This window comes from Macrobrachium nipponense, chromosome 5, assembly GCF_015104395.2.
Source record: "Macrobrachium nipponense isolate FS-2020 chromosome 5, ASM1510439v2, whole genome shotgun sequence".
Taxonomy (NCBI): domain Eukaryota; kingdom Metazoa; phylum Arthropoda; class Malacostraca; order Decapoda; family Palaemonidae; genus Macrobrachium; species Macrobrachium nipponense.
Window position 1 is genome coordinate 48,808,111 of NC_061107.1, and position 24,862 is coordinate 48,832,972.

The 24,862-nt window shown below is 41.6% G+C and overlaps 1 protein-coding gene across 1 annotated transcript in view; it reads right to left on the reverse strand.

Annotated features, from left to right (window-relative positions):
- LOC135215287 (glycosyltransferase-like domain-containing protein 1) overlaps positions 1-24,587 on the reverse strand; it is a 296,564-nt gene extending 271,977 nt beyond the window's left edge. Inside the window, exons 1-3 of the mRNA XM_064249831.1 lie at positions 24,390-24,587; positions 11,398-11,545; positions 4,397-4,873 (exon numbers count right to left, since the gene is read on the reverse strand). Coding sequence (XP_064105901.1) covers positions 4,397-4,873; positions 11,398-11,545; positions 24,390-24,563 — 799 coding nt within the window. The 5' untranslated portion in view covers positions 24,564-24,587. The remainder of the gene's footprint in view (positions 1-4,396; positions 4,874-11,397; positions 11,546-24,389) is intronic.
- Positions 24,588-24,862: the final 275 nt, after the last annotated feature.

Consider the following 24,862-nt stretch of genomic DNA (forward strand, 5'->3'; position numbering starts at 1 on the left):
AACTTATCTAGTTACGTGCTTTACTGACTCCCTAAGGTAGGAAGTCGGTTTATTTCCTCAATCAATTCTAACACTTATTACACGTATTAATGAATAAATATTAATATTTCCCTTTCTTGCTAACTATGTGAGTGTCTACCGACAATTTCGGTAGTTACACGTTATATATTCTTCTAAATTTTTTCGAAGTCAAATTCATTAAAAAGTTAATAAAAGCGTATGCCGAGCCAAAGACCCAGTACTTCCCTGCAAAAGACAGCCCAGAAGATCGATGGCGATGAAACACGAAAATCAAGTCAGGAGGTACCGCAAACGTATGTTTACAATATGGCCGACAGAGAAAATCTGATAGAAAACGGGAATGGTTCCTATTCCTGCCACCCAGTGGCAGGCAGGTAGATCACCTGACCTACCTGTAGTGCCTGCCGCGAAATTCAAATTTCTGTCGGGAAGACGGAGTCAATAGCTATGTATATATCTGACAGGTAAGTTGAATTTATAAAAAGTAATCTTCATTATTATTACACTCTCCGATAAACAGTAAGTTTAAATGGTTACTTGCCAAAAATAGGATAAAACATCACAACGTAACAAGGAGTAAAAATATGCTATCCTCTACTGGGCACAACAAATCCCGTGATACCCAACTCCCTCCCCCCCCATGAATGACAACTGACCGACCAGCTACCAGAGGTACTACCGCACCACTTATTCATCGGTCAAAATGCCATGTCGCGCAATAAAAGTAACTTTGATGGCTTATAACAAAATAACCAAAAGAAAGAGGGGAAAAAATATTTTGTTGACACATGCACAAAGTAATTTCAAAGCCATTGGTAGAATTATGTATTAGATTCTGAAGAGTAGCATTTTTGTCAAGATAGCCGCAACAATGGACTAGTGTAAAATGATAGTGACACACTTCTCCGGTTAAATGGCTTTCCTGTGAAGTTATTTAATCTCTTTCCTTTTCTTGCATTCTATATTTATTACTTATTTGTTTGCAAAACCCTCATGTCTATTTTAAATTCTGCCATTTGCCAACAGTAAGTTGATGTATTGTGGCATAATTACGTAATCTCTTTCATGCACTTAACCCTTTAACACCGATTGGACGTATTAAACGTCAATATAAATTGTCTGTTGGGTGCTGATTGGACGTAAGGTACGTCGATATAAAAAAAGTTTTTTTAAAAATTCGCGGAAAAATAGTAATAGGCCTACTAGGCGAAAACTTTTGAATCACGCGCCTTGGGGGATGCTGGGAGCTCACGGATCATGGCGTTGTTTTGTTTACATTTGTTACGCAAGCGAGAATTTCTTTTATTATCGCACTAAAAAGTGTCAGCGACAAATCTCAGAAATTATTTCGTCACTTTGACATAATTTTTGCACCATTCTATATTAGTCGTTATATGGAGTATTATAAATGAAAATGTGCGCAATTTCATTTAGTATACAGCGAAAAACAACTCATGGTTGTAGCTTTTATCAGTTTTGAAATATTTTCACATAAATAACGATAAGTGCCAAAATATCAACCTTCGGTCAACTTTGACTCAACTGAAATGGTCAAAAAAAGCAATTGTTAGCTAAAACTTATATTCTAGTAACATTCAATCATTTACCTTTATTGTAACAAATTGGAAGTCTCTAGCACAATATTTCGATTTATGGTGAATTTATATATAAAAAAAACCATTTTCCTTACGTCCGCAAGGTAACTCTTCCGAAAAAAATCAGAAATTTTTTCGTCTGATTGTCGTAATGTTTGCACCATTTTAAATTAGCTGTTACACAAAGTTTTATAAATGAAAATGTGTGCAATTTCATGTAGAATACAACCAATAACAACCCATTGTTGTAGCTTTTATCAATTTTGAAATATTTTCATATAAATAACGATAAGTGCCAAAATTCCAACCTTCGGTCAACTTTGACTCGACCGAAATGGTAAAAAAACGCAATTGTAAGCTAAAACTCTTACATTCTAGTAATGTTCAATCATTTACCTTTATTTTGCAACAAATTGGAAGTCTCTAACACAATATTTCGATTTATGGTGAATTTATGAATTAAACTTTTTCCTTACGTCCGCGTGGTAACTCTTTGGAAAAAATCATAAATTTTTTTGTCCGTCTGTCGTAATGTTTGCACCATTTTAAATTACATGTTACATAAAGTTTTATATATGAAAATGTGCGCAATTTTATGGAGAACACAACAAAAAACAACCTATGGTTGTAGCTTTTATCAGTTTTGAAATATTTTCATATAAATAACGATAAATAGAAAAAAGTCGTCCTTCGTCCACTTTAACTCGACCGAAATGGTCGAAAACTGCAATTGTAAGCTAAAACCCTTACATTCTAGTAATATTCAATCAATTACCTTCATTTTGCAACAAACGGAAAGTCTCGAGCACAATATTTTGATTTATGGTGAATTTTTGAAAAGTTTTTTTTTTTTTTTACATCCACGAGTTACGAATTCATGCATCATTTTGTGATAATATTTTCTCTGTGTTGCCTTGATCATTTTACAATGTGTTATATACCAAAATGATAGCAATTTAGTGTACAATACAATGATAAAAAATTAACTCGTTAGCTTTAACCGTTTTGCTCACAGCGCGATTTGAATACAATTATATATGAAATTTTGTTTTCACGCTATCATATATCCCATTATTTATATATATATGATAATGATATTTTTTTTCATTTCTGATGGTTGCATACTAAACTTCAGGCAATGACAGAAAAAGGAGCCAAAAATGAACTCTTAATCTTGAAAACTAAGCGTGCTGTGATTTTTTGAAAAAAACATTTTTTCCGCTTCGGCGCTCACTCCCAAACCCCGCCGGCATACGGGAGACGATTTTTATTATACACCCCTTCGGCGTTAAAGGGTTAAGATCCAAGTGTAAACATGTCAACAATCATACATACTGATTACTCTCTCTCTCTCTCTCTCTCTCTCTCTCTCTCTCGTCTCTCTCTTCTCTCTCTCTCTCTCTTCTCCTCTCTCCTCTCTCTCTCTGACACAGTTGAACAGTAACACTATCGATTCCTTTGATTATCCTTGTACAATGTGAATAAAACTGATTTTTTTATCAACCTTTGCCTACTGCAACTATTTTGGTTTCCTCAAAGGGTTCCGGACTCTCCCTCCATCGCCAACCGGACACGTGCCATCTTCACCAAACAGTTTGTAAATCGTACACGGAAACAAATTTCTTTTGAAAATTTTACTTCATATAATGTACTGTCTCGCTACTTTAAACTCTTAAGTTGACTTTTGAACATGTTAATAATAGAAAAAATATGAAAAACAGGGACTTTTTGGGTTGGCTAGAAGGAACTATCTTGATTCAGTTTATTTCTTATGGAGATACTTGTTTCATATTTCAAGCAAATTGTATTTCAAACAGCCTTCTGGAACAGATTAAGCTCGAAGTCTGAGGTACTACTGCAGTATTTTCTCGACTGCTTCTGCAACTGTGCAGATACACCCGATTATAATTTTTTCTCATATATCTAGATTGTGTACAATGTATTGTGTACTGTATATTTCATGTATGTATATGGCACTGAGCTGAAATGAAGAATAATAATAATCATACATATGACTATTATTATTTTAATTGAATTTAATGACAGAATCTACAGTATCTATTTTATACAGAATTCTCTCAATTCTTCTGATGACTTGCTTTTCTGGCACACTAATATTTCCAAGCAGCTGTCTGAAGTTCATCATGCTTTCAGTCCTCAATGGAATTTTGGGCTGGCAGGTCAGGGACAAGCTAAGAGACAGCAATGGGTATTCAGGTGTGTCTTGAAGGTTGGGAACAGCTGTAGTCATCAGGGGTCAATCCGTATTTCTTGTGTTTCTTTCAGGTTTCTAAAGGATGTCTACATGTTTTCGCAACCTCGTTTTGGCCATCATCAGGATGAGATCACTGTGTGCAATGAGCTACTTCGGTGGGATTTCACTCTATTTATTGCAATTAGGTGACTTAAGGAGTCTGGTACCCTATTTATCATTGGGCCCTGCTTGTGGCATCACATGTGATATCATCAGAAGGCAGCTTCTGATTGGCTGTTCCCAACCTTCAAGACCCCCCTGAATACCCGTTGTTGACTCTTAGCCTGTCCCTGACCCGTCATCTTTGATAATACCAACCTGAAATTTTGTTGATGACTGAAAACATGATGAACATCAGACAGCTGCTTAGAAATATCCGTGTGCCAGGGCAGCAAGTAATTAGAAGAATTGAGATAATTCTTTATAAAATAAATTCTGCCATTATATTCAATACAGCATATTTGAAAAAAGGTGTTTCCAGCATATTATTATTATGATATTACCAAAAATCTAATTAACTTCTTACCTGCTGTGTTTCTGAGAACCTCAGCATTTCCTGATATACTGTACTGCCATCCTGATCTCAGCTGAGCAGAAAAACCTGGAAGACCAGCCAATGGAAGGCGAGTGAAAAATGGATGCGCTAAAGGAGGGACGGTTGGCACTATGCCTGTAGTTACAGCCGCATGACCTGCATTACTAGTTGGGGTATTATTGGTAGAAGACCCACTACCATGACTAGATCCACGTCCCCCAGTGGCACCATTCACCACAGTAGTGCCAGAGGGTCCAGCAATAGGCAGGGTGCCTATTGGAGGAGGAAGAGGAGTATTTGCAGGAGGTGAGCCAGCATTAGAGCCAGATCCTCCTAGACTTGCAAGAAAACTGGCCTCTGGCCCACCTACAACACCAGTCATGAAACTTTTTATCTTACTAATGTCAGACTTACTTATGGCTTTCTTAACATCAATTGGCCTTCCTTTGATAGAGTGATTACGAGTCACTGAAAAAAATAATAAAATTCTTCAGAAGCTCTTCTGTATGTGAAACAATTTTTTTTGTAATAAAAAAATTTCTAAAACAATGAAAATAAGGGAAAATAAGTTCAAGACAACCTATTGGCAATGATTCTATAACCTATTCAAGTTGTCAACATTAAATTCTCTTTATATTCATCATATATCTTAAACTCAATGAACACCATTTAACACTTTCCATATAATCCATTAATTGGGACAATAGTACAAGAATTTCTGTGGTAAATCTTTTTCAAGGTATGTTGTCACTACACATACAAATTAATACTAAATACAAAATGACATTTTTATAATAAAATTAGATTTTACACATACTTACCAAGTAATTACCTGTCGCTGAAAGCTCACTACTGCGACAGTCAAATCTTACAAATTTTGTGATGGAGCCATCATCGCTAGTGTAGGTGTTAGAACCCGCCCACTTTCGAGAACGATAGGTACAAAAGTACAGAGAGAACCAATTTGTTTGGCCTGCCATGTCCATCTGTGGGGTGGAGGGAAGGGCTTTAATCAGGTAATTACTTGGTAAGTATGTGTAAAATCTAATTTTATTATAAAAATGTCATTTTTACACATGAAACTTACCAAGTAATTACCTGTAGCTGATTCCACTTTTATGGTGGTGGGAATCATGGACATGCTCTACATCAAAGACATTATATGTATATTAATGACTCAATATAGAAATACTGCAAGTATTTATCAAATACTTATTGTACCTTACCTGGTAAGAGCTTTGCATATGAATACTGTCTCTGGTCGTCGCTCTCTTGACCTGTAGGAGGCGCGGCAGTTCAGCCAATGATCGCCCCTACTTTGGAGGGTAATAACTTCTCAGTCATGGACATTCACCAATGACTGGAGGAAGTTATTTATTGATGCCCTTGCCCTGGGCTTAAACCAGATAAAACACAACGAACACCTACAGCGTAAAAAACAACCAGTGATACCCTACCATAAGACTGGTGAGTACTCCGGGTAACAGGTACATGCCAGCCACCTACAACGGACCCAATGTGGAGCAATTCTCATGAACCGTTTCTACGTCTCTCAGATAATGCATAGAAAAAACTGACCTACATTTCCAAATTGTAGAGTTTATAATAGCTTCGAAGGACATATTATGCCTAAAAGCTAGAGACGTTGCCACAGCTCTCACTTCATGAGCCTTAGCTTTAATGGAGGGTAACACTTTTTCCTGGATTTGAGAGTTCCTCCATTATCAAGTTCCTTAGGAAAAAGGAAATGGCATTCTAAGACGTCGGTCGACACGAGACTTCACTGAACACCATAGATTACTTGCAGGTCCTTTAATCTTGTCTGTCCTATTCAAATAATGGTGTAATGCTCTTACTGGACAAAGAAGACACTCCTCCTCCTCTGGTCCTATGATATCCATAAAATTCTTAATCTTCAAAGAACGTGGCCAAGGTTTGTTCACATCCTCGTTCTTTGCCAGAAAACCCAAGGATAGAGAGCAGACTGCGTCATCTTGAGAGAACCCTACTCTCTTGTCTATAGCTTGTAATTCGCTGACCCTTCTGGCTGTCACCAGAGCTGTCAGAAAAAGGGTCTTTTTTGTGAGGTTCTTTAGTGACACCAAGCAGAGGGGTTCATAGGAGTCCACCGACAGCCACTTTAGAACTATGTCCAAATTCCAAGAAATTGCTCCCGACTTAACTGTCTTGGAAGTGTCCATGGATCTAATAAGATTGCTAATGTCATTGTTGTGTCCTACATCTATGCCTCTATGTTTGAACCCAGAGTTTAGCATAGCTCTGTACCATTTAATAGTACTGGATGCAAACTTCCTAGAGGACCTCAAAAATAGCAGAAAATCCGCTATCTGTGCGATAGTGGTTTGAGAAGAAGAGACATTATGTCTTCTACACCAGTTTCGAAAAACTGACCACTTCAACTGGTAGAGCTTGGAAGTAGAAGATCTGCGACATCTAGCAATGGCTTCTGCAGCTTGTCTTGAAAAGCCTTTCGCTCTAACCAGTCGCTTGACAGTTGAAATCCTGTCAAAGACAGCGTGAACAATCCCTGATGGAACCTGTACAAGTGAGGCTGTTTGAGTAGCGACTTCTTCTGAGGAAGAAGTCTTGGAAAGTTTACTATTAGACGAAGGAGGTCTGGAAACCACTCTTTCCTTGGCCAGAATGGAGCTACAAGAGTCATGGAGACATTTTGATGACTAATAAACTTGTTAATCACCTCTCAAAACATTGCGAACAGTGGGAACGTGTATAGGTCCAGCCCCAACCAATCTTGCAGCATGGCATCTGTCGCCCAAGCACAGGGCTCCGGCACTGGTGAACAGAAATGCAGATGATGATTCTTTGCTGTCGCAAAGAGATCTATAGTCGGTTGTGCCCAAAGACTCCACAGATCCTTGCACACCTGGAGCTATAGTTTCTACTCTGCTGAGAGCACTTGGTTCCGTCTGCTTAGTTCATCTGCCATGACGTTCATTCTGCCTGAACAAAGCAAGTAAGAATTGTTACTCTACTATCTTTCCCGAAACCTGTCGAGCAAAGTGTTGCAGACCGAGGAAGATTGCTTCACGTTGATGTGTAGGGCTCTTTGTTCCACCGACCAGATATCCGATGTCTTTTGCAACTCCAGGATGGCTCCCCATACTAGGTCTGATGCGTCGGAGTACAATTTCAGGTCTTGGTTCTTCAGTCGGAGTGGCTTTCCTCAGACAACCGTCATTGGAGATCCAACTTTTTCTCCTCTGAGATCGGGAAAACGAACGAGTCTTCCTGCGTCTTTCTGGACCAGAGAACCTTCAAATAAAATTGCAGAGGGCGCATGTGTAGTCTGCCTAACTTAACAAATGGTTCCACTGACGATAGAGTTCCTAGAAGGCTTATCTACTGAAGAGCTGAGCAGGACCTCCGATTCATGAATTCTTATACCGGGTGTAGGCAAGATTCCACTCTTTTTGGTGATAGAAAAAGCCCGAAAAGTCCGAGAGTCCAGAATCATGCCCAAATATTGAATTCTCTGAGACAGAACCATCTGGGATTTTTGGGCATTTATTAGTATTCCCAGGTTCTGAGTCAGAGCAAAAAGTTTCTTCAAGTCCCCTGTGCACTGTTCCTTTGAGGGAGAGTGCAGAGCCAGTCATCTAGGTAAAAGAGGTGTTTATCACCATCAAATGTAGCCACTTCGCTAGAGGGGCCAAGGCCCTTGTGAAAACTTGGGGCGCTGTCATCAGACCAAAACATAGGGCTCTGAATTGATATACCTTGTCTTTGAACACGAAGCGGAGAAGTTTCCTTGACTCTGGGAGTAGCTATGGGGATATGGAAGTATGCATCTTCCATATCCAGAGTCACCATCCAATCCTCTGGATGAAGAGAAGCTAGGATATAAACATTTGTTTCCATTTGAAACTCTGTTTTTACAATTCAGAGCGTTGACATCTAGGACAGGCCTCCAGCCCCTCCGATGATTTGGGGACTACAAAAGGTTGGTGGTAGAAACCCTCTGAGTTGTGATCTACTACTAATTCTACTGCTCTTTTGTGCATAAGAGACTGAACCTCTTGAGAGAGGGCTAAACGCCTCTCGGATCCTGCCGAGTACATTGTTAATGCTACTGGAAAACTGGATAACTGTGGCTTTTGTAGGAGTGATGAAATAACCTTCCCTTAACACCTGAACCACCCAAGGATCCGCACCTCTGTTGCTCCATTCCCTCCAGAAATAACGGAGCCTTGCTCCTACATGAACATGGGAGATGCACCACTCATTGCTTGCTGGAAGTTTTAATATTGGTCTTCCTAACTGATCTGTAGCCTGGCCGCAAGTTTGATCTAGGCCTAGACCAATGACTGGATCTACCTCCACGAAAGGGGCAAGGCTGAAGAAGAGATTGGCTTGTAAGCCGGGGATACCAGCTCCTTCTGTTTCTTTACTGACTGGTCAACAACTCTGTCGTGGGCTTACTCTGAAGATCTATCAGAATGTCTTTTACCGCTGACTGCAGAAAAAGATACATTTTGTCCAGAGGAGAGATTAACAGTGCAGACTTCTGCATGGACGTCACTCCCTTAGAGGTAAAAGAGCACCAAAGCTCGCTCTTCTTCAGAAGGCCCATAGCGAAAAGAGAAGCTACTTCGCTGGAAGTAGCCTTACTGCCTTGTCTACACATGAAAGCACTCCCAACCAATCGGCTGACAGGTCTTCTTGCAATGAAGAACAGCTTTCTATCTTTGTTGCCAAAGTGCCCATCGTCCAGTCTAAGAAACCAAACACCTCCAAAATCTTGAAAATGTTCTTCACCAGATGCTCTATCTCCGGCGAAGTGAAAAAATACCTTGGCCGCTCTGAACACTGAACGTCTGGCTGAGTCTACTAAGGCTGAGAAATCTCCCTGGGAGGAGGTAGATACTCCCAAGGAAGGAGTCTCACCTGTTACATAATACCTATAGCGTTTCTTAATAAGCTTCAACGGAGGAAACGCGAGCATAGCCTTGCCAAGATCTTCCACCTCTTGTAATGCTATCTTAGACGTGGAGGACAAAACCATCTGAGGAAGTTCTTCTACTGGTGCTTTCCTCATGTGAAAAGTGGAGGCTGGAGCCACTGTCTTCCCTTGAGAGAAGAAATCTGAGTAATTCTCTAAGAAGAACGCCAATAGAGAAGCGTAAGTAGAATGAGGTTGGGTCTCTTGCTCTACAGCTTCGTCCTCCGACGATATAGGAGAGAACACCTTCTCCTTATTGCCTGAAGAAGCTTCCTTTTTCAAGAAAAACTCATAAGCTCATCCAGCTTACGTTTGAGAGGAGCCAAAGGCTCATCTACATAAGTCAAAGTAGAATCAGGAGTAAAGTCTGGAACTGATATTGTAGCCATATTAGGCGTAAATCCAGGCACCGAGCAAGCCGAGGAGGACGCCAAGTCAACAGACGAGGCTGTCAAGCTTCCAAGAGTGGGCGCCAAACGGGCCGTTACCGGCCGCTGAGCGGGAAGTGTAGTGCGTCGACCTGCCAGGGAGGGGAGTCGGGCTCTCAGGTGCGGGAGCTACTTGGTCAGCCAGGGCGCTACCTGGTCGGATACGGGCGCTACTGGACACAGAGAAGCTGAGCGACATACGTCAGCAGTCAATACGAATTTTTTATGTGATGGGCGCTTAAACAATAGTGAATGCCTGGTAGCCAAAAACTGACGACAAGGCGAAACCTGGAAGCTAAAAGACAGTTGAAGGTCAATACCTGCCTCTCTGTATTTCTCTACAGGAAGCGGAGAGCTGTCAGAGATCGAGGAATGTATCTTTAGCGGCGTAGAGGCTGACAATCTGCACTGTCTACGTCATTTCTGGCAACACCACTGACGAATCCACTGACAGACATGAAGTACTGAAAGACACACTTTTCCAATGGCACTCTGTTGCTCCCTGTGAACTTCCAACAGGTGCAACAGAGGGGGCAACTGTCTGGGGCAAACCCCTCTGGCCTCCCTTGGACTCCCGGTATGTCTTCTCCCCGGTGCGGGGGAGCAGGACAGTGACCTTCGTCTAGGAGAACCGGTGGGCCGAACAGCCACCTCCTCAGATAACACAACACTATCACTAATAACCACACTTTTGAGTGGCTCTCTCTCCACAAACGATCTGAAAGACGAACCAAAATCTACTATAGGCTTAGCAAGAAAATCAAATTTGTTCTCAAACTTACTATTGAGGCTGGCAATGGTGTCGGGCTTGGAAATGCAGGAGCCTTGAGAAGGGGAGACTGGTAAAGGAGTAGGAGGGCTAATTATTGGGGACAATATAGGAAGTTGAGCAGAAGGAAATGAACTCGCTAAGATAGCCTTACTTTCTGCTCTAAGAGCCGCCTTCCTTTTCCTATCCCTTGCTAACTTATCTAAATGAGAATTTAAGGTTTTCCATTTAGTTTCATCCCAATCTGTACACTCTGGACACGATAGGCCCTCAGAACAAATCTGACCCCTACATTTGCTACACTTGGTATGCGAATCATAAAACAATTTCGTTATCCCTGAGAGCAATGCCTAATACTCAAGGTGCTAGAACCTGACATAATGATGATATCTAAATAACAAATCACAAAATATGCAAGTACGTCACCAATAACACAAACGATGACAAAAAAATCGACCACCAAAACCACTGATGTTATTCGGAAGCCGGCTGAAAACTATTTGGTTCCCTCTGCACTTTTGTACTTATCGGTCCCGAAAGTGGGCGGGTCCTAACATCTACACTAGCGATGGTGGCTCCATCACGAAATTTGTTAGATTAGACTGCTGCAGTAGTGAGCTTCAACTACAGGTAATTACTTGGTAAGTTGCATGTGTAAAAATAATTTTTAAAAAGCTTGTGGGATTTTGCACATAAAAAATACATCTAATCATGCAATATATATAAAATGATTAAGCTTATCAAATTGTAAGACAAAATATCAATATTTCTTTAATAATCTATTAATCTATGAAAAAAATTCAATATCACTTACACAAGACTTTATCTACTGGATCATAGTCATTGAAATCCACAAACGCAAAGCCTCGATGTCTTCCACTGGTCTTATCGTACATAATGTTGACACAAGTGACCCGTCCAAAGTGTTTAAAATAGGATTCTAGGTCATCTTCTTTTACATCCTAAAATAATGCAATGACAAACAATCAAAATTGGTAAAGATGGGCGAGAACATGGAATTCTTAAGGCAACCTTCATTCCTCAATTCTCTCAGCACACACACACAAACACACGAAGGAAAAAAAAAGGAACATGTTAATAACACTTTACGTACAAAATACCTTTGCAACGTTAGGTGCGATTGGCATTCAAAATAAAACAAAATGATGCTTGGCTAACATGCAAGGATTGTCTCTGTAATCACCTGTTTCCCAAGAGATGGTGTTGGAATGTTTATCTTTTTGTCAGAGTTCTTCATGACCACCCACTACGTTATGGGGAGGCTGGGTGAGTTTCCACTTTAACAGTAGGTAAGTGTCCAAATAAATAATTTTATGAACATTTTCATTACTTGGAATGGATCTTACCTACTGTTACCACATTGAAGGAGTATGGTAGGTTAGGGCAGCCAGATTATGTTCAACCAAGCAAACTAGTATAAGCTTTTTAATGGAGGAAAAAACTTCTCAACATTCCTGCTTTTTGTGTGAACCTTACTCGCAAGTACTGTTGCCAGACATTGGAAACAAAAAGGTGTAAGGCCCTCCTAGAGAGACTTGTCAGGGGATCCTTCCATGGAAAAAAGAACTCTCATCTCTTAGGGTACTAGTGACTTCTGTGTCTGAGTTGAAAGCCCATAAGCGACAGTCCAAAACAGACAACTACCACCTTCATATATGGTGTGCTCCTATACACCAGTGTATACCTTCATGCTCCCAAAATTCAACAGCAGGATTTTCTAACAACTATTGATAAGATGGCAAGCAAGGTTACTATCATATTTGGTTCAGGAGAAAGCGTCCCAGCTGCAACAATAGGACTAAGGGCTTTACACCTCATGCTATATTTGAACACTGCATGAGTGAGTCCTCAACAGTTATATCTCACCTGAGCTGCATGACAATCTTCTCTAGAGAAAGGTTTTAATCCATTATATCCCTAATAAGGAAACTTTTATGGTCATCAGAGACCTGGTCTCATTTGCAAACTGTTACACAGCCATGGGTAATAAGGTTTGTATGACTGACTCCTTTGAATTCCACAATGTATCCGAGGGTTCATGTGAGTTAGACCTAGTCTTTAATGGAACTTTGCTCCACACACGTGAACACTGCTTGGCTCATCTTTACCCGTTTGACGCGTATAAGTTCGCTCACATTTTGAACAACGGAACCTGGCTGAGATTCACCCTAGAGGGATTTAGCGTTGACTGTCCGGATGGATCAGCTACAACTTCCCATCTATTCATCGCCGCTGACGGCTGCAGTAGCGCAATGACCAACTACACCGTCCACGGAATAAGCACCATAATTCAAGAGAGAGCCTACTTCACGAATTTCCCCTTGAGTACCACAAATATCCCAGCTCTCCCTCTCCCCTACAACAGGAAGGTAGCCCAGCAGCTGATGCGTTTAGCTATCATGGACCCAGCTCACCCCGCTTATGACGTCAGTGAGGATCTTTGTCACTATGTACTTTTAGCCACAGTTTTGGCTATGGTGTCAATCATGGCTGGTGTGAATGTATTCATTTGGCGTAGGAGGAGGAGAACAAGAATGGCTCATCAACAGAATGTCAGAGACCGCCCAGACAATCTCCCCTATGCCCTCAAGGCATTTGATCTACGTGGTATTTGAAACTGGCCATTTCATTTGACGCTAGGTGATTGGTTTGGAATTGTGAAGGCGTGAAAAGTTGATCAGGACATTGGCTAATCGTGAAGTAGAGAACCTCATTGACAATGCATTCCATATGTAAAATTATCTGTATATTAATCAATCAGTGCACACTTATCTAAAGAATATGTATCATTAACCAATCAGTGCACACTTATCTATAGAATCTATCAGCGCACACCTATTTGAAGCATATAGAATTTAAACAATGAATCAATATATCTCTGTGTGTACGCACCAGGAATATATAAAGTGCACAATCTTTAATCACATTTATTTGAATCAATATATATCTAGACATATAGGCCTATAGTATGTTATTTATAGTAGGTTACCTATAGTATATTATCTATGACGTGATACCTATTATCTTATAAACTTATCACATTTTGGTACCATTACTTTTATCAATATATATCCTTAAAATACTATATCCATACATATAATCTTTGTGTGTCATGTAACTATCAGAAACACATCAGTATTTTTGCAGAATATGTCATCTTCATGTCTTGCATTTATATATCAATATAGCACATATATAACCCTTGGGATTTAAAATCAATTCATATCAATATGATTTTTACATATATATATAATATATATAAGTATATATATATGTATATATAATCTATATATATAATATATAATATATATGTATTATAAATATATATATATAAAGATATATGCCACGAAGGAAAAATAAACGAAGGAGTAACTGTGAGACCTTTCGATGTTTCCATGTCCTTTACTAAGCAGAACTGACATACATGAGACAAAAGACAAAACAAGAAGATTCGTATAACTGACAGATAGGGATTATAAAGAGATTAGTACCTAGAATCCGACACACCTGGAAGATGAGTAACCTTCCCAAACGAGCATAAACAATGGGTGCGATTATTTAAGGATTTATCACGTTACTAACTTTCGTGATTCAGTTATACATATATATAGATATATATTAATACAAGTTATATATATATATATATATATATATATATATATATATATCCATATAATTTTTCTTAGCATATATACCTTTATAATCATGTTTTGATTAGTTATATGTTTACCATAACTTTGTGTTATTTGTATCTGAAATAACACTCGCATTATTGTGACCGAGCGGTAATGTAATGAATAATTACATAATAAAAAGTAATATGAGAACATCACTTAAAAATAGAAAATATCAAGTAACCAGGTCAGGGGTGATACAGGAAAGTCTGCCAAAAACCACAGCCCAGGATGCGTGAGTAGGCATAATGGATGACAACATCAACAACCTCATTCTGTGGGAAACCTACTTCTTCTCATGGGTTGATGTGGCTTAGCCTAGGTAAGTTATGTTCATTCGTACACCTGTATCTTTGATTAGGTTTGCTTGCCTATGGATTTGTATAAGAATTTGTAACACTTCACTTCCTCTTCTCCTATTGTCTCGCACAGACACTCAAAGCCTTCTCTGCAAGCTATCTCAAGATGTAACTTTGAGAATATAAGTATATTTTGCTACTCTGTGTTTCCACGACTTACCCTCCACCCAACTTAAGAAATATGAATATAGAGTTCAGAGAATACCTTCGCAGTTCAACTGAGAGAGACAGAAACAGAGAGAGAGGGTACTTCATAACATGCAGCTATTCGTTATGTGAATCAAAAGTACCAACAGTAGTCTGTTTGTAAACACGGCTACCACTATAGGAAAGTAAATAATAAATGCAAAGGTTCTAAGATACAAGAATGGAATAACATTCAAGAATTATTTAAGGTGATTATTACCAGTGTCAGGCTAATGACCAATGGCCGATAAACAAATCTAAACAAAAGCTTGGCCCAAATGATGTATAAAATCATGATTACTTAGGGCAATTATTAATCAACGACTTGCGCATAGCATAAGCCCATTAAGTAAAACTTATATACAATAGTATTAGGCCTAATTGAATGGAGTTACATTGAAGGACTATTGCCGGAGAATACAAATATCCGGCTTGATGATAATCTGAATAAAACAAATGAAGGACAAGACTCATCCTCTCGAAGGTTACGAATGCATTCTGGTGGTTGTGTAACACTACCGAAATCTGGTAATGTAACTGGAAAATAAGAACAAGCTGCTGTAAGTACTCGATGTTTAGTCAAGCATGGCAGGCAACAGAATGCAGTGCTTTGCTAAGTTGTTCCTAGCCTTGCCGTTGGGGGACGGCACTGTTACGTCTACACTGAACAACTGAAGCGCAACCCGCAAAATTTGAATTAGGCTGCCAAACGTTGGAAACGATAGCTATATAATTGCTAGGTAAGTCTCATATACAAAACTGATGAGTATAAACACTTGACACTCATAGGACTGGTCTAAAATGTTGGTCTTTGATATTAATCTTAGACTCTACTTAACAAATTGCAGTTCCTAAAATAATTTTGATTGAACACATATAATTATGAAGATTCTGACATATTATCCTTTACTGGTCTGTTCCCAAAGCTAACATTCTCTATTGAAGTTTGAAAATTCAAATAAGTGTTATAGTATCAATTAATCTGCATTCTCTGCATACAAGGACTGAGTCATGTAGGTTACCATTAAATATTCATGTGTAACGTATTCATGTGACCAATCCACAGACAGGATAGAAATACAACAATATCTCTGCCTTAATCATAAGTCAGGCTGAATGGAAATCTTCTAGTCATCTGTTCCTCAGTTCCAGTTGTGAGGATGCCTTCTAACACCCCTAGGGCATCCATTCAACCTGGTTGTGAAAAGATCAACATCAGTGAACCCCAGAGCTTGAACAGCCCCTCTGCTACTTGAGGGTGAAGAGACCACTCCATCTCTACAACCTGACCCTGATGACTGTGTTGATCCATCAGGGTACTCTTCCTGCTGATAACTCACTGGCTTGGTAAACTGTCCAATCATTCATCTGCAGTGCCAACTGATGTTGCGTTCTAAATAAGGTCACTCTATTTATTGTGTTGTCACGTATCAGCACTACTGAGTAACCTATCAACTGCTTCTTCAAATGCTGGCAATGCCAGCCAAGCTGCCTGCATCTACAGATTGTTGATGTGTGTCCTTCAGCCATACACCTAAAATGACCTTACCCAACCAACCATCCTTTGATGCATCTGAGGATAGAAGCATTTATGGAAGAGGAGAGCTCCACGGAACGCCTGACAAGAGATTTCTTTTGTCTGTTACAACATTATACCCACTCTGACATCGTACATTCAGGACGAGTTGAGAAAAAGAATCCCAATACTCTGCCAACAACGTCTCAGCTGCTACTGCAGTGAGTGTAAGTGGTTCTTCTGTTCATGAGGTGTGAGCTTCTTTAAGGACAACACATGACCACCTGCAAAAGCCAAGCTCTTTGTCACAGATGAGAGTGGAACTGCCAACATAACCTTACTGAACTTATTTGGAAGATCACCGAGAAGGCTCTCACCACAGCTGAAATTGATGAGCATGTAAAGATACTTGGCCAACAGCAGGATGCTTCATCCCTTTCCACTCCCAAGGTCTTCCCAGTCTTCAAAACAGGAAGGAATGCTGAAACTGGAATGAAAGAAGACAATAAAACAACCAGACGATCATTTGCTGGAATGACTACCACAACAGGATAATCCTGCTCTTCCATATTAGGTGAAGTATTTAAAGGCAGCAGCAGACATAAGAAAGGAAGGGGCTAGCGACAACTTCTTACCCTATGCCAGATTGTCCGAGAACAATAGGTAAAGATGAGCTACTAAAAATGCTGAGGGTAGGCCAAGTCTTCCACAGGTGTCCTCGGTGCATGGATCATCAAGCTTCCTCATTGCCTCATTCTGGAGGAGAGATGATGAGAACATTTCTCTCTAGATCATGAAGTAAGGGAGAGCAAGCAAGAATATATCCAATGAAAGAAGCACCATGAAGTAAGGGAGAGCAAGCAAGAATATATCCAATGAAAGAAGCACAAATATGTCTGAAAAGAACAGAGGTAGTAGAGTTAGGGGCAGTGTGTTAACATTCCAAGATACTGGCAGACAAACCAGAACATTCTTCACAGGTTTGATTGGAAGTACAAGTCTACACCCTGGGGAAGAGAGAGAGAGAGACAGAGAGAGACGAGGAGAGAGAGAGGAGAGGGAGAGAAAAAAAAAAAAAAAAAAAAAAAAAAAAAAAAAAAAGCACAAAAAAGGGATTTTGACGAAGGAAAAATCTATTTCTGGGGGAAGACCTCTATCGCCCGGTGAAATGATCCTGTAGTTCGCATTTCTAAGTATAAATAGATTCTAAATATACCAGAGAAAAAGCTAGAATGGAATGCTGAAGTTACTACCTTCAGCTCAATCACCCAAGGGCGTCGGTATAAGCACTGGGGCGAGTGGAAGCCACTACCACAGGACTTCTGCCAATTAGATGATTCCTTTCAAAGTCCCTCCCACGGCAAGAGCTGTTACAAAGACTACCCCTTCCACCTTCCGCTCGCTACTGCTACTACCCACGCCCGGCATCTTCATTCCTGGAATAGATACCCATGCTTGGACTGGCTACAGGGTAGGGATCAGGAGAAGAAAGAGGGTCGGGTTCACCGGGCGACACAGGTCTTCCCCCAGAAATAGATTTTTCCTTCGTCAAAATCCCTTTTCTGAGTTTGACCTGTGTCTGCCGGTGAAATAGTATCAGAGAATTGCCATACAAGCTTGAAAGATAACAGACAAAAATGCATAAAGGAATAATGAAACTTAAAAGTTCACTAAAGAATAATTTTAATGAGCCGTAAAAGAAACGGACACTTAGTTGAATTCTTAAAATTAAGACTTAAATTAGGACTTAATAACTAGTAATAATACAATGGAATGGTATCTGAAGCAATGTGATATATACCTAGATGTATGTACAAAACAGGTAAGGAATACAAAAGGTGGGTCCCAATGCTATATACAAGTCCGGCGACGGAATGGCAAGCAAACCGGTCCAGCACTGGGAAGGAAGATTGGTAAGGGATACGAGCAAGGCAGGCAGGAAGGAGTGGGTATCAAGGGATAAAGGGCTAAGCAGAACGAGGAATAGAACAGAGTTTTAGGACTCGGTCATTCGGGGGAGACTATGCTCCTTGCGGCCAATGCTGAGAATTTAAGGGCCTCTAGGTTCTTGAGATATTGGCGTTTAAATACTGCCGGAGATTTCCAACCCGTATATTTCTTCAGGTCCTCGAAGTTCATATTGTGAAAATAGTTAATCGAGGTAGCCACTGCTCGGATATCATGAACGTGCGGAACTGAATTCCGGTTGGCTTGCTTAATAAAATAGAGGATTTGTCGTCTAATACCTTTCAGGGAAATTGTACCGCCTTTCTCTCTAATAAAAAGGGGACCTGAAGACTTATTGGAAGTCCTGGCCAGATAGGATTTGAGGGTGACGACAGGACACAAAGATGTATCTTGTGTAAGAGGAACAATTTTCCATGGAGCCCACCTGTTTTGTGGGTCTTCATTCTTGGCCAAGAATTTCCGATCTGGGGATAGTAGCACTTCACCCGACGGGAGGAATTCGACGTGGTTAGGGTCTCTAGAGCCGAGAGTTCAGATATTCTGGCGCCTGACGCCAGGCTCAATAAAAATAAAGTTTTCCTGAGAAGGTTTGTATATGAGCATGAATCATTATCAGTGTCTGAGGACAATTTAAGTACATCATTTAAGAACAAGGAGACTGTATGAGGGAGGTCTACTGGTCTCAGGGGGGCACATGCTCGCGGGATTGAAGAGAAGTATGAATCCAACAAATCAATACTAAAGCCAAGTTGAAAAATCTTCCTTAAGGCAGAATTGATTGTAGTAATGGTACTAGCAGCTAGGCCTTTCTTGAATAGTTCTAAAGAATGAAATCGCCACATTCGTAGTCATCTGTTGGGCATCAGTTTCTTTTAGAAAGATGGCCAATTTCTTCACTGCTGAATCATACTGTCTGAGCGTTGACTCTCTTTTATCAGATTCTATAAACAGGATGTTTAGTGTATCGATACTAGCGTCTTTTTGGGCCGCAAACTTCATGAAGTCCATAAAGTTAGAGCATTCAGAATTCTTGAGGAAGCTGACACAGTCCGAGTTTGTACTACTTGAGTCAGTTCTGGACAGGGGATCCGTCTGGGATGGAGATTCAATTCTAGCAGAAGAGGATACCAGTTGCTCTTCGGCCAGTTGGGTGCAACCAATGCTACCTGTCCCGTGAAAGATCTTAGCTTGTGCAGGATTTTCATCAGAAGATTTACTGGTGGGAACAGATAAATCTTCTGCCAACCGTTTCAGTCTATGGACATCGCATCTGTGGCGTGAGCTAGAGGGTCCAGGTTGGGAGCCACGTAACACGGGAGTTTGTGATTGGATTCTGTGGCAAACAGGTGTACTTGAAGGCCCGGGATTTGGTTGCAAATCCAGCGGAATGACTTCATGTCCAGGGACCACTCCAACTCCAGCGGAGTCGTCCTGGATAGTGAGTCTGCGATGACACTCCTTACTCCTGCCGGTGAGTGGCTGACAGGTGCCAACGATTTTTCGTTTCTAACGAGAAAATTGCAATCATTATGTGGTTTACTTTGCTCGACCTGGAGCCTCCTCTGTTTAAGCAATGTACTACTACTGCGCTATCCAAGACTAACCTTATATGAACGTTTTTGGCTGGAGTCAGGCATTTTAGAGTCAGGAAAATGGCCATTGCTTCAAGGACATTGATGTGGAACTGGCGGAACATCTCCGACTAAGTTCCTTGAACTTTCTTGTATTGTGAGTAACCTCCCCAACCGCTCAGAGAGGCGTCCGTGTGGATCGTTAAGAGACAGCAGAGGGAATTGCAGTGGCACTGACTTGGACAGGCTCCAGCGTTCCGTCCATGGACGGAGCCTTTTCGTTAATATCGGCGGAATTAGTGAGATCTTGTCACTGAGTTTGGCCTTGGCTCTCTTTCGCCAGACTCGATTGATATCCTTTAGTCTGGCTTTCAACAGGACGTCCGCTATCGAGGCAAACTGCAGTGAACCTAGAATTCTCTCTTGGGTACGATGAGAAGCCTTTTTGTTTTTGAGGAACTGTCTCGTATCCTTCGCTATCTCCCTGACCTTCTTGGATGGGAGAGATAGTTTGTGCGAATTTCGGCCCCATTGGATTCCCAGCCATTGAAAGCGGGAAGCCGAAATGAGACGGGATTTTTCTTTGTTTATCTGGAAACCCAGATATTCTAGGAATTCTATCACTTTGGCTGTTGCTTTGCGACACTCCTCGTCTTTGGTTGCCCAAATGAGCCAGTCGTCTAGGTAAGAAGAAGGAGTGGGGCTAAAGGGGAGACTACCTGCCTCACTACCTCCCTACCTACCTCCTCCTCGGTGTCCATCAGTTCGTGGGGGAGGCTGATGGCCGCCACCTCTTCTGCCACCAGGTCGCAATCTTGGTCCTCCGGGAGGGGCAACGTCTCCAGCCAGATGTTCTCGATGATAGGGTCTGCTATCACCGCAGGAACAGCCGTCGTAGCCATGGCTCCCGGATACAAAAGGGAGCACAGGTTCTCGGACAACACATAGGGCTGTTCGGCCGCGGCGTTCCTGCCAAATCCTCTGACCCAGCACTTGAGGGACGCTTTGGTTTCCTGCCGGAGGGCCAAACTACTCTGTAAAAAAGGGAATTGAATTAGTATCCCATCCGGGGAATAGTATATCCAAGAAATTTTTATAAAGTTGCCGTAATACAGAAATTTCATGCAAATGACGAGGTGAGGAAGTTACTTACCATCTCGTCAGAGATGATGGTCACCATATCATAGCATACCGTACAAGCGTCGTGGGGGTGACCAGGTAGTCCTCCAGCTTGATAAGGGTAGCGGAGCAACTTCCGCCTGGCAATGGACCATCTTTAAGTTGAAAGGTCAAATGAGTATTATATGAAAAGCGCCGGAGTTAACTGCGGCGGGAGCATGCACCTTAACCTAGATATTGGTTCATGACTTACTCACTGAATGACTTCAACTCACTGAATGAATAAAAGAAAAAGCTCTGGGTGTTTCCGCCTGCTCCGGAGTCCGTCTTCGGGAAGGTAAAGATATACCCAGTGTATGGGGTCTGAGACGAGCAGGACTGAGGAGAAGGAAAGACCTAATCCTAAGTCCGGTCATACTGAATCAGAAAGGCTACGAATTGACGTAGTCGCATATCTGAACCCTTTACCGTCCCCACCGAAATGTGGAACAGCAAAATCAAGAAAACGGAAAACTGAGCGGCGGAAACCTGGTATGAAAAAACTCTGGTGGCGAGCGTGATGGTACACCACTCTACATCGGAACCCTACGGGTCCGGAGATATACATATAGAGTTTTAAACGAAAGTATAATACATCCGGTAATCTGGTGTAATCTCTTAAAGGCTTGACCTACTCCGGAGTCTCATAATCCCGTTGTCATAAAGTAACGCCGGCGGAGAGGGGCTGATACAAGCAGAACAGGGGAAAAGTTAAGACCTAGGCCTGAACCTGAACGCATAGAGAGAGAGAGAGAGAGAGAGAGAGAGAGAGAGAGAGAGAGAGAGAGAGAGAGAGAGAGAGAGAGAGAGGCGATTCTAAGGTAGCTAGAAATGCAACTCTAAGCCTGAATCTGTCCCCACGTGAGTGGGAAGGCGGAGACAACAGGGAGAAAGGACAACTGAGCGGCGGAGCAGTAGAAATATACGATCCGGTGCGCAGCCCGCTGGCTGGTGTGACGGTAGACCGGCGGAGCAACAGGCCCGGAGACATGAATAAGGAGATTACACCTAATACGTACCAGTAACCACTCCCCTCCAACCCATCCCTCCCCCATCGGACAGAAGATGCTCTAGTGGCCATTCATCGGTAAGATTATTAGAACTGCGAGCTAATAGGCAGTGCCAGGCGGAGCCAGTGCTGGGGGGGGGATGGAAGGGAGGGGGGTGGCCGGTCGTGAATGCTTGGCCATAGCAACCGATCAGAGATCACCATCTACAGGAAGCTGTACTAGCCTACTACTAAAGGGGACGGGGCAGTAGGCCGACTGCCCCCTAGGGGGTGGCCAGTCGTGATTGTTTGGTCACAGCAACCGATCAGGGATCACCATCTTACAGGAGGCTATATTAGCCTACTACTAAAGGGGCAGGAGGCGGCAGGCCAACTGGCACCCTAAAGGAGGCAAGGCCAAGGCAATGCGCAACCCAACCGCTACATAAATAATAATACAATAATAAGGCATCACTGGAAGAGTTGCAAGGGGACAGTAAGGTGAAAAAGGATATACCCAGTAGGGATCTAGCCTAACCCTCCGAGATCGATACGGATCCGGTCAGGTACGTCAGATAGGCCTCCAAGGACGTCATGACGAGGACGGTAGTCACTCAACCAAGCCCTCCAAAATCGAAATTTCGATCTGGTCAGGTAGGGAGGATGGTTCCAACAAACATGACAAGAGAGAGACTCTATCCTGGATCGTCCTCCCGGCGAGCACCGTAGCGTGGGGGGGGGGGGGGGGGGGGGGGGGAACCTAAGGGGTAGAGGGGTTAGGGTCACCTGGCCTACCTTCCAAAACCTAGCCTAGGCCTGGTCGGGAAAGCCAGGGAGGGAGAGCAAAACTTCCAACCTCACAGTGATATGAAAATCATAAACGTGCGTAAAATCTAGTGCATAGCTGGCTAACATTGAAAACAATAAAGCATGCATGCATAAAATCGCGAGAGAGAGAGAGAACTCGCTCTCTCTACCACGCTAGAGTACGATAGGCTAACTGGAAGCCCAAATACACTACACACATATAAAATACAAAATAAATAATACGTACGAAGGTGAACGAACACGCTCCTGAAGGACTAAGGAGAAAGCCAAAGGCTAGGAATACGAAATAAACAATAAATTAAGGGGACCCCAGAGGACGTCACGAGCGCGTTAGAGCCTACGACGTATAATAAAGGTTGTAAAATTAGAACTCAAGATACGGCAGGAGTTATGAAAGGCACGGGAATACGAAAAAACTGTAACTATAAAATCGTGAGCAAGTGTAATCATAAATAAACAAAGATAAATAACGCACGCGTCTAATGATGCACCCAAGATGGCGGATGAAAAAGTGTCACCCCAGTTCAATAGAAATAAGGGGCCGAACAGGCAGAAAAGGGAATGCATCGTGACCACACGAATTACAAAAACGCAAAATGGAATACTCAACTTGGATGAAGAAGCTGGGAGCTCTGCAGCAGACATAGCTTCGCCAAAAGAAAACACAAGGGGAGCAACGAAGACACATGTGTAACTAATGCAGCTAATTACAGGAATGAAGATGCCGGGCGTGGGTAATAGTAGTAGCGAGCGGAAGGTGGAAGGGGTAGTCTTTGTAACGACTCTTGCCGTGGAAGGGACTTTGAAAGGAATCTTCTAATTGGCAGAAGTCCTGTGGTAGTGGCTTCCACTCGCCCCAGTGCTTATACCGACGCCCTTGGGTGATCGAGCTGAAGGTAGTAACTTCAGCATTCCATTCTAGCTTTTTCTCTGGTATATTTAGAATCTATTTATACTTAGAAAATGCGAGCTACAGGATCATTTCACCGGCAGACACAGGTCAAACCCAGAAAATGAGACATGAAGTAACAGGTGACCTAAGGCAACCAAACACACACTTTAAACCCAGGCCACCAACCTTTGGAACAGCCACCAGTCAATCTCTGTATGTATTAATAATGAATAAACTGGCAACACTCATAACTAAATTCATCGAAGTTCATGCATAATACTCTCCAACAACATACTGGAAGTGTCCTCTCTCTAGAGCAGCCTAAGAGAGAGTGAACAGTAAAGCAGTAAAGTCATTGAGCTGCAGGTACCTCTTTCTCTCATATATGTACCTGCTTTCAACAACTGAATTCAGCTGGGGCAAGGATACTTCTATTTAAAAGACTCTGGGTTTGTACTACTTTGTAGGGACAAACACAGCATTTTGATGGAATTAAAAAAAGGCTTGTAATAAAAAGTAATAATAAAATCTTCAATTCAATCAACTTAAAGAGTACTGTAAAGATATATTTTGTATTTGATAGTAAGTGAACTATATTACATGAAATCTACTTTTCTGAAATTCATGTGTGCACACTTTCCTTACCTGAGGTAAACCACCAATAAAAATTCTTGTATGAGTTGCATCGGGATGGTTTCCTGTGGGTAGTATGGCAGTGTTAGTGTCATTGCGGGGAAGTGCACGCTTGGTCTCCACAAGCCTCCCATCAACCTTGTGTGGTCGTGCCCGCTGAACTGCATCAACATGATCAGGATTCATAAAAGTTACAAATCCAAAGCCACGAGACCTAGAGAGGAAATATAAATTGGAATATCAGAGGGCAATAATAATTCCCAGAGTGCAAATTATCTAACCATGTATGTTCATCACTAATTGCAGAAAAAATGATAAAGTCCTGCGGTTGGTTAAAAAGCATATCATGTACAGAAATACCTCAAACCTATGCGAGGTTATGTTCCAGAACCTCTCATGTAAGGCAAAGATTCACATAAATTTGGTACAGTGACTAAAAACGCTAATATGTACATACACTAAATGCCTACTTCTAGAGTTTCAAC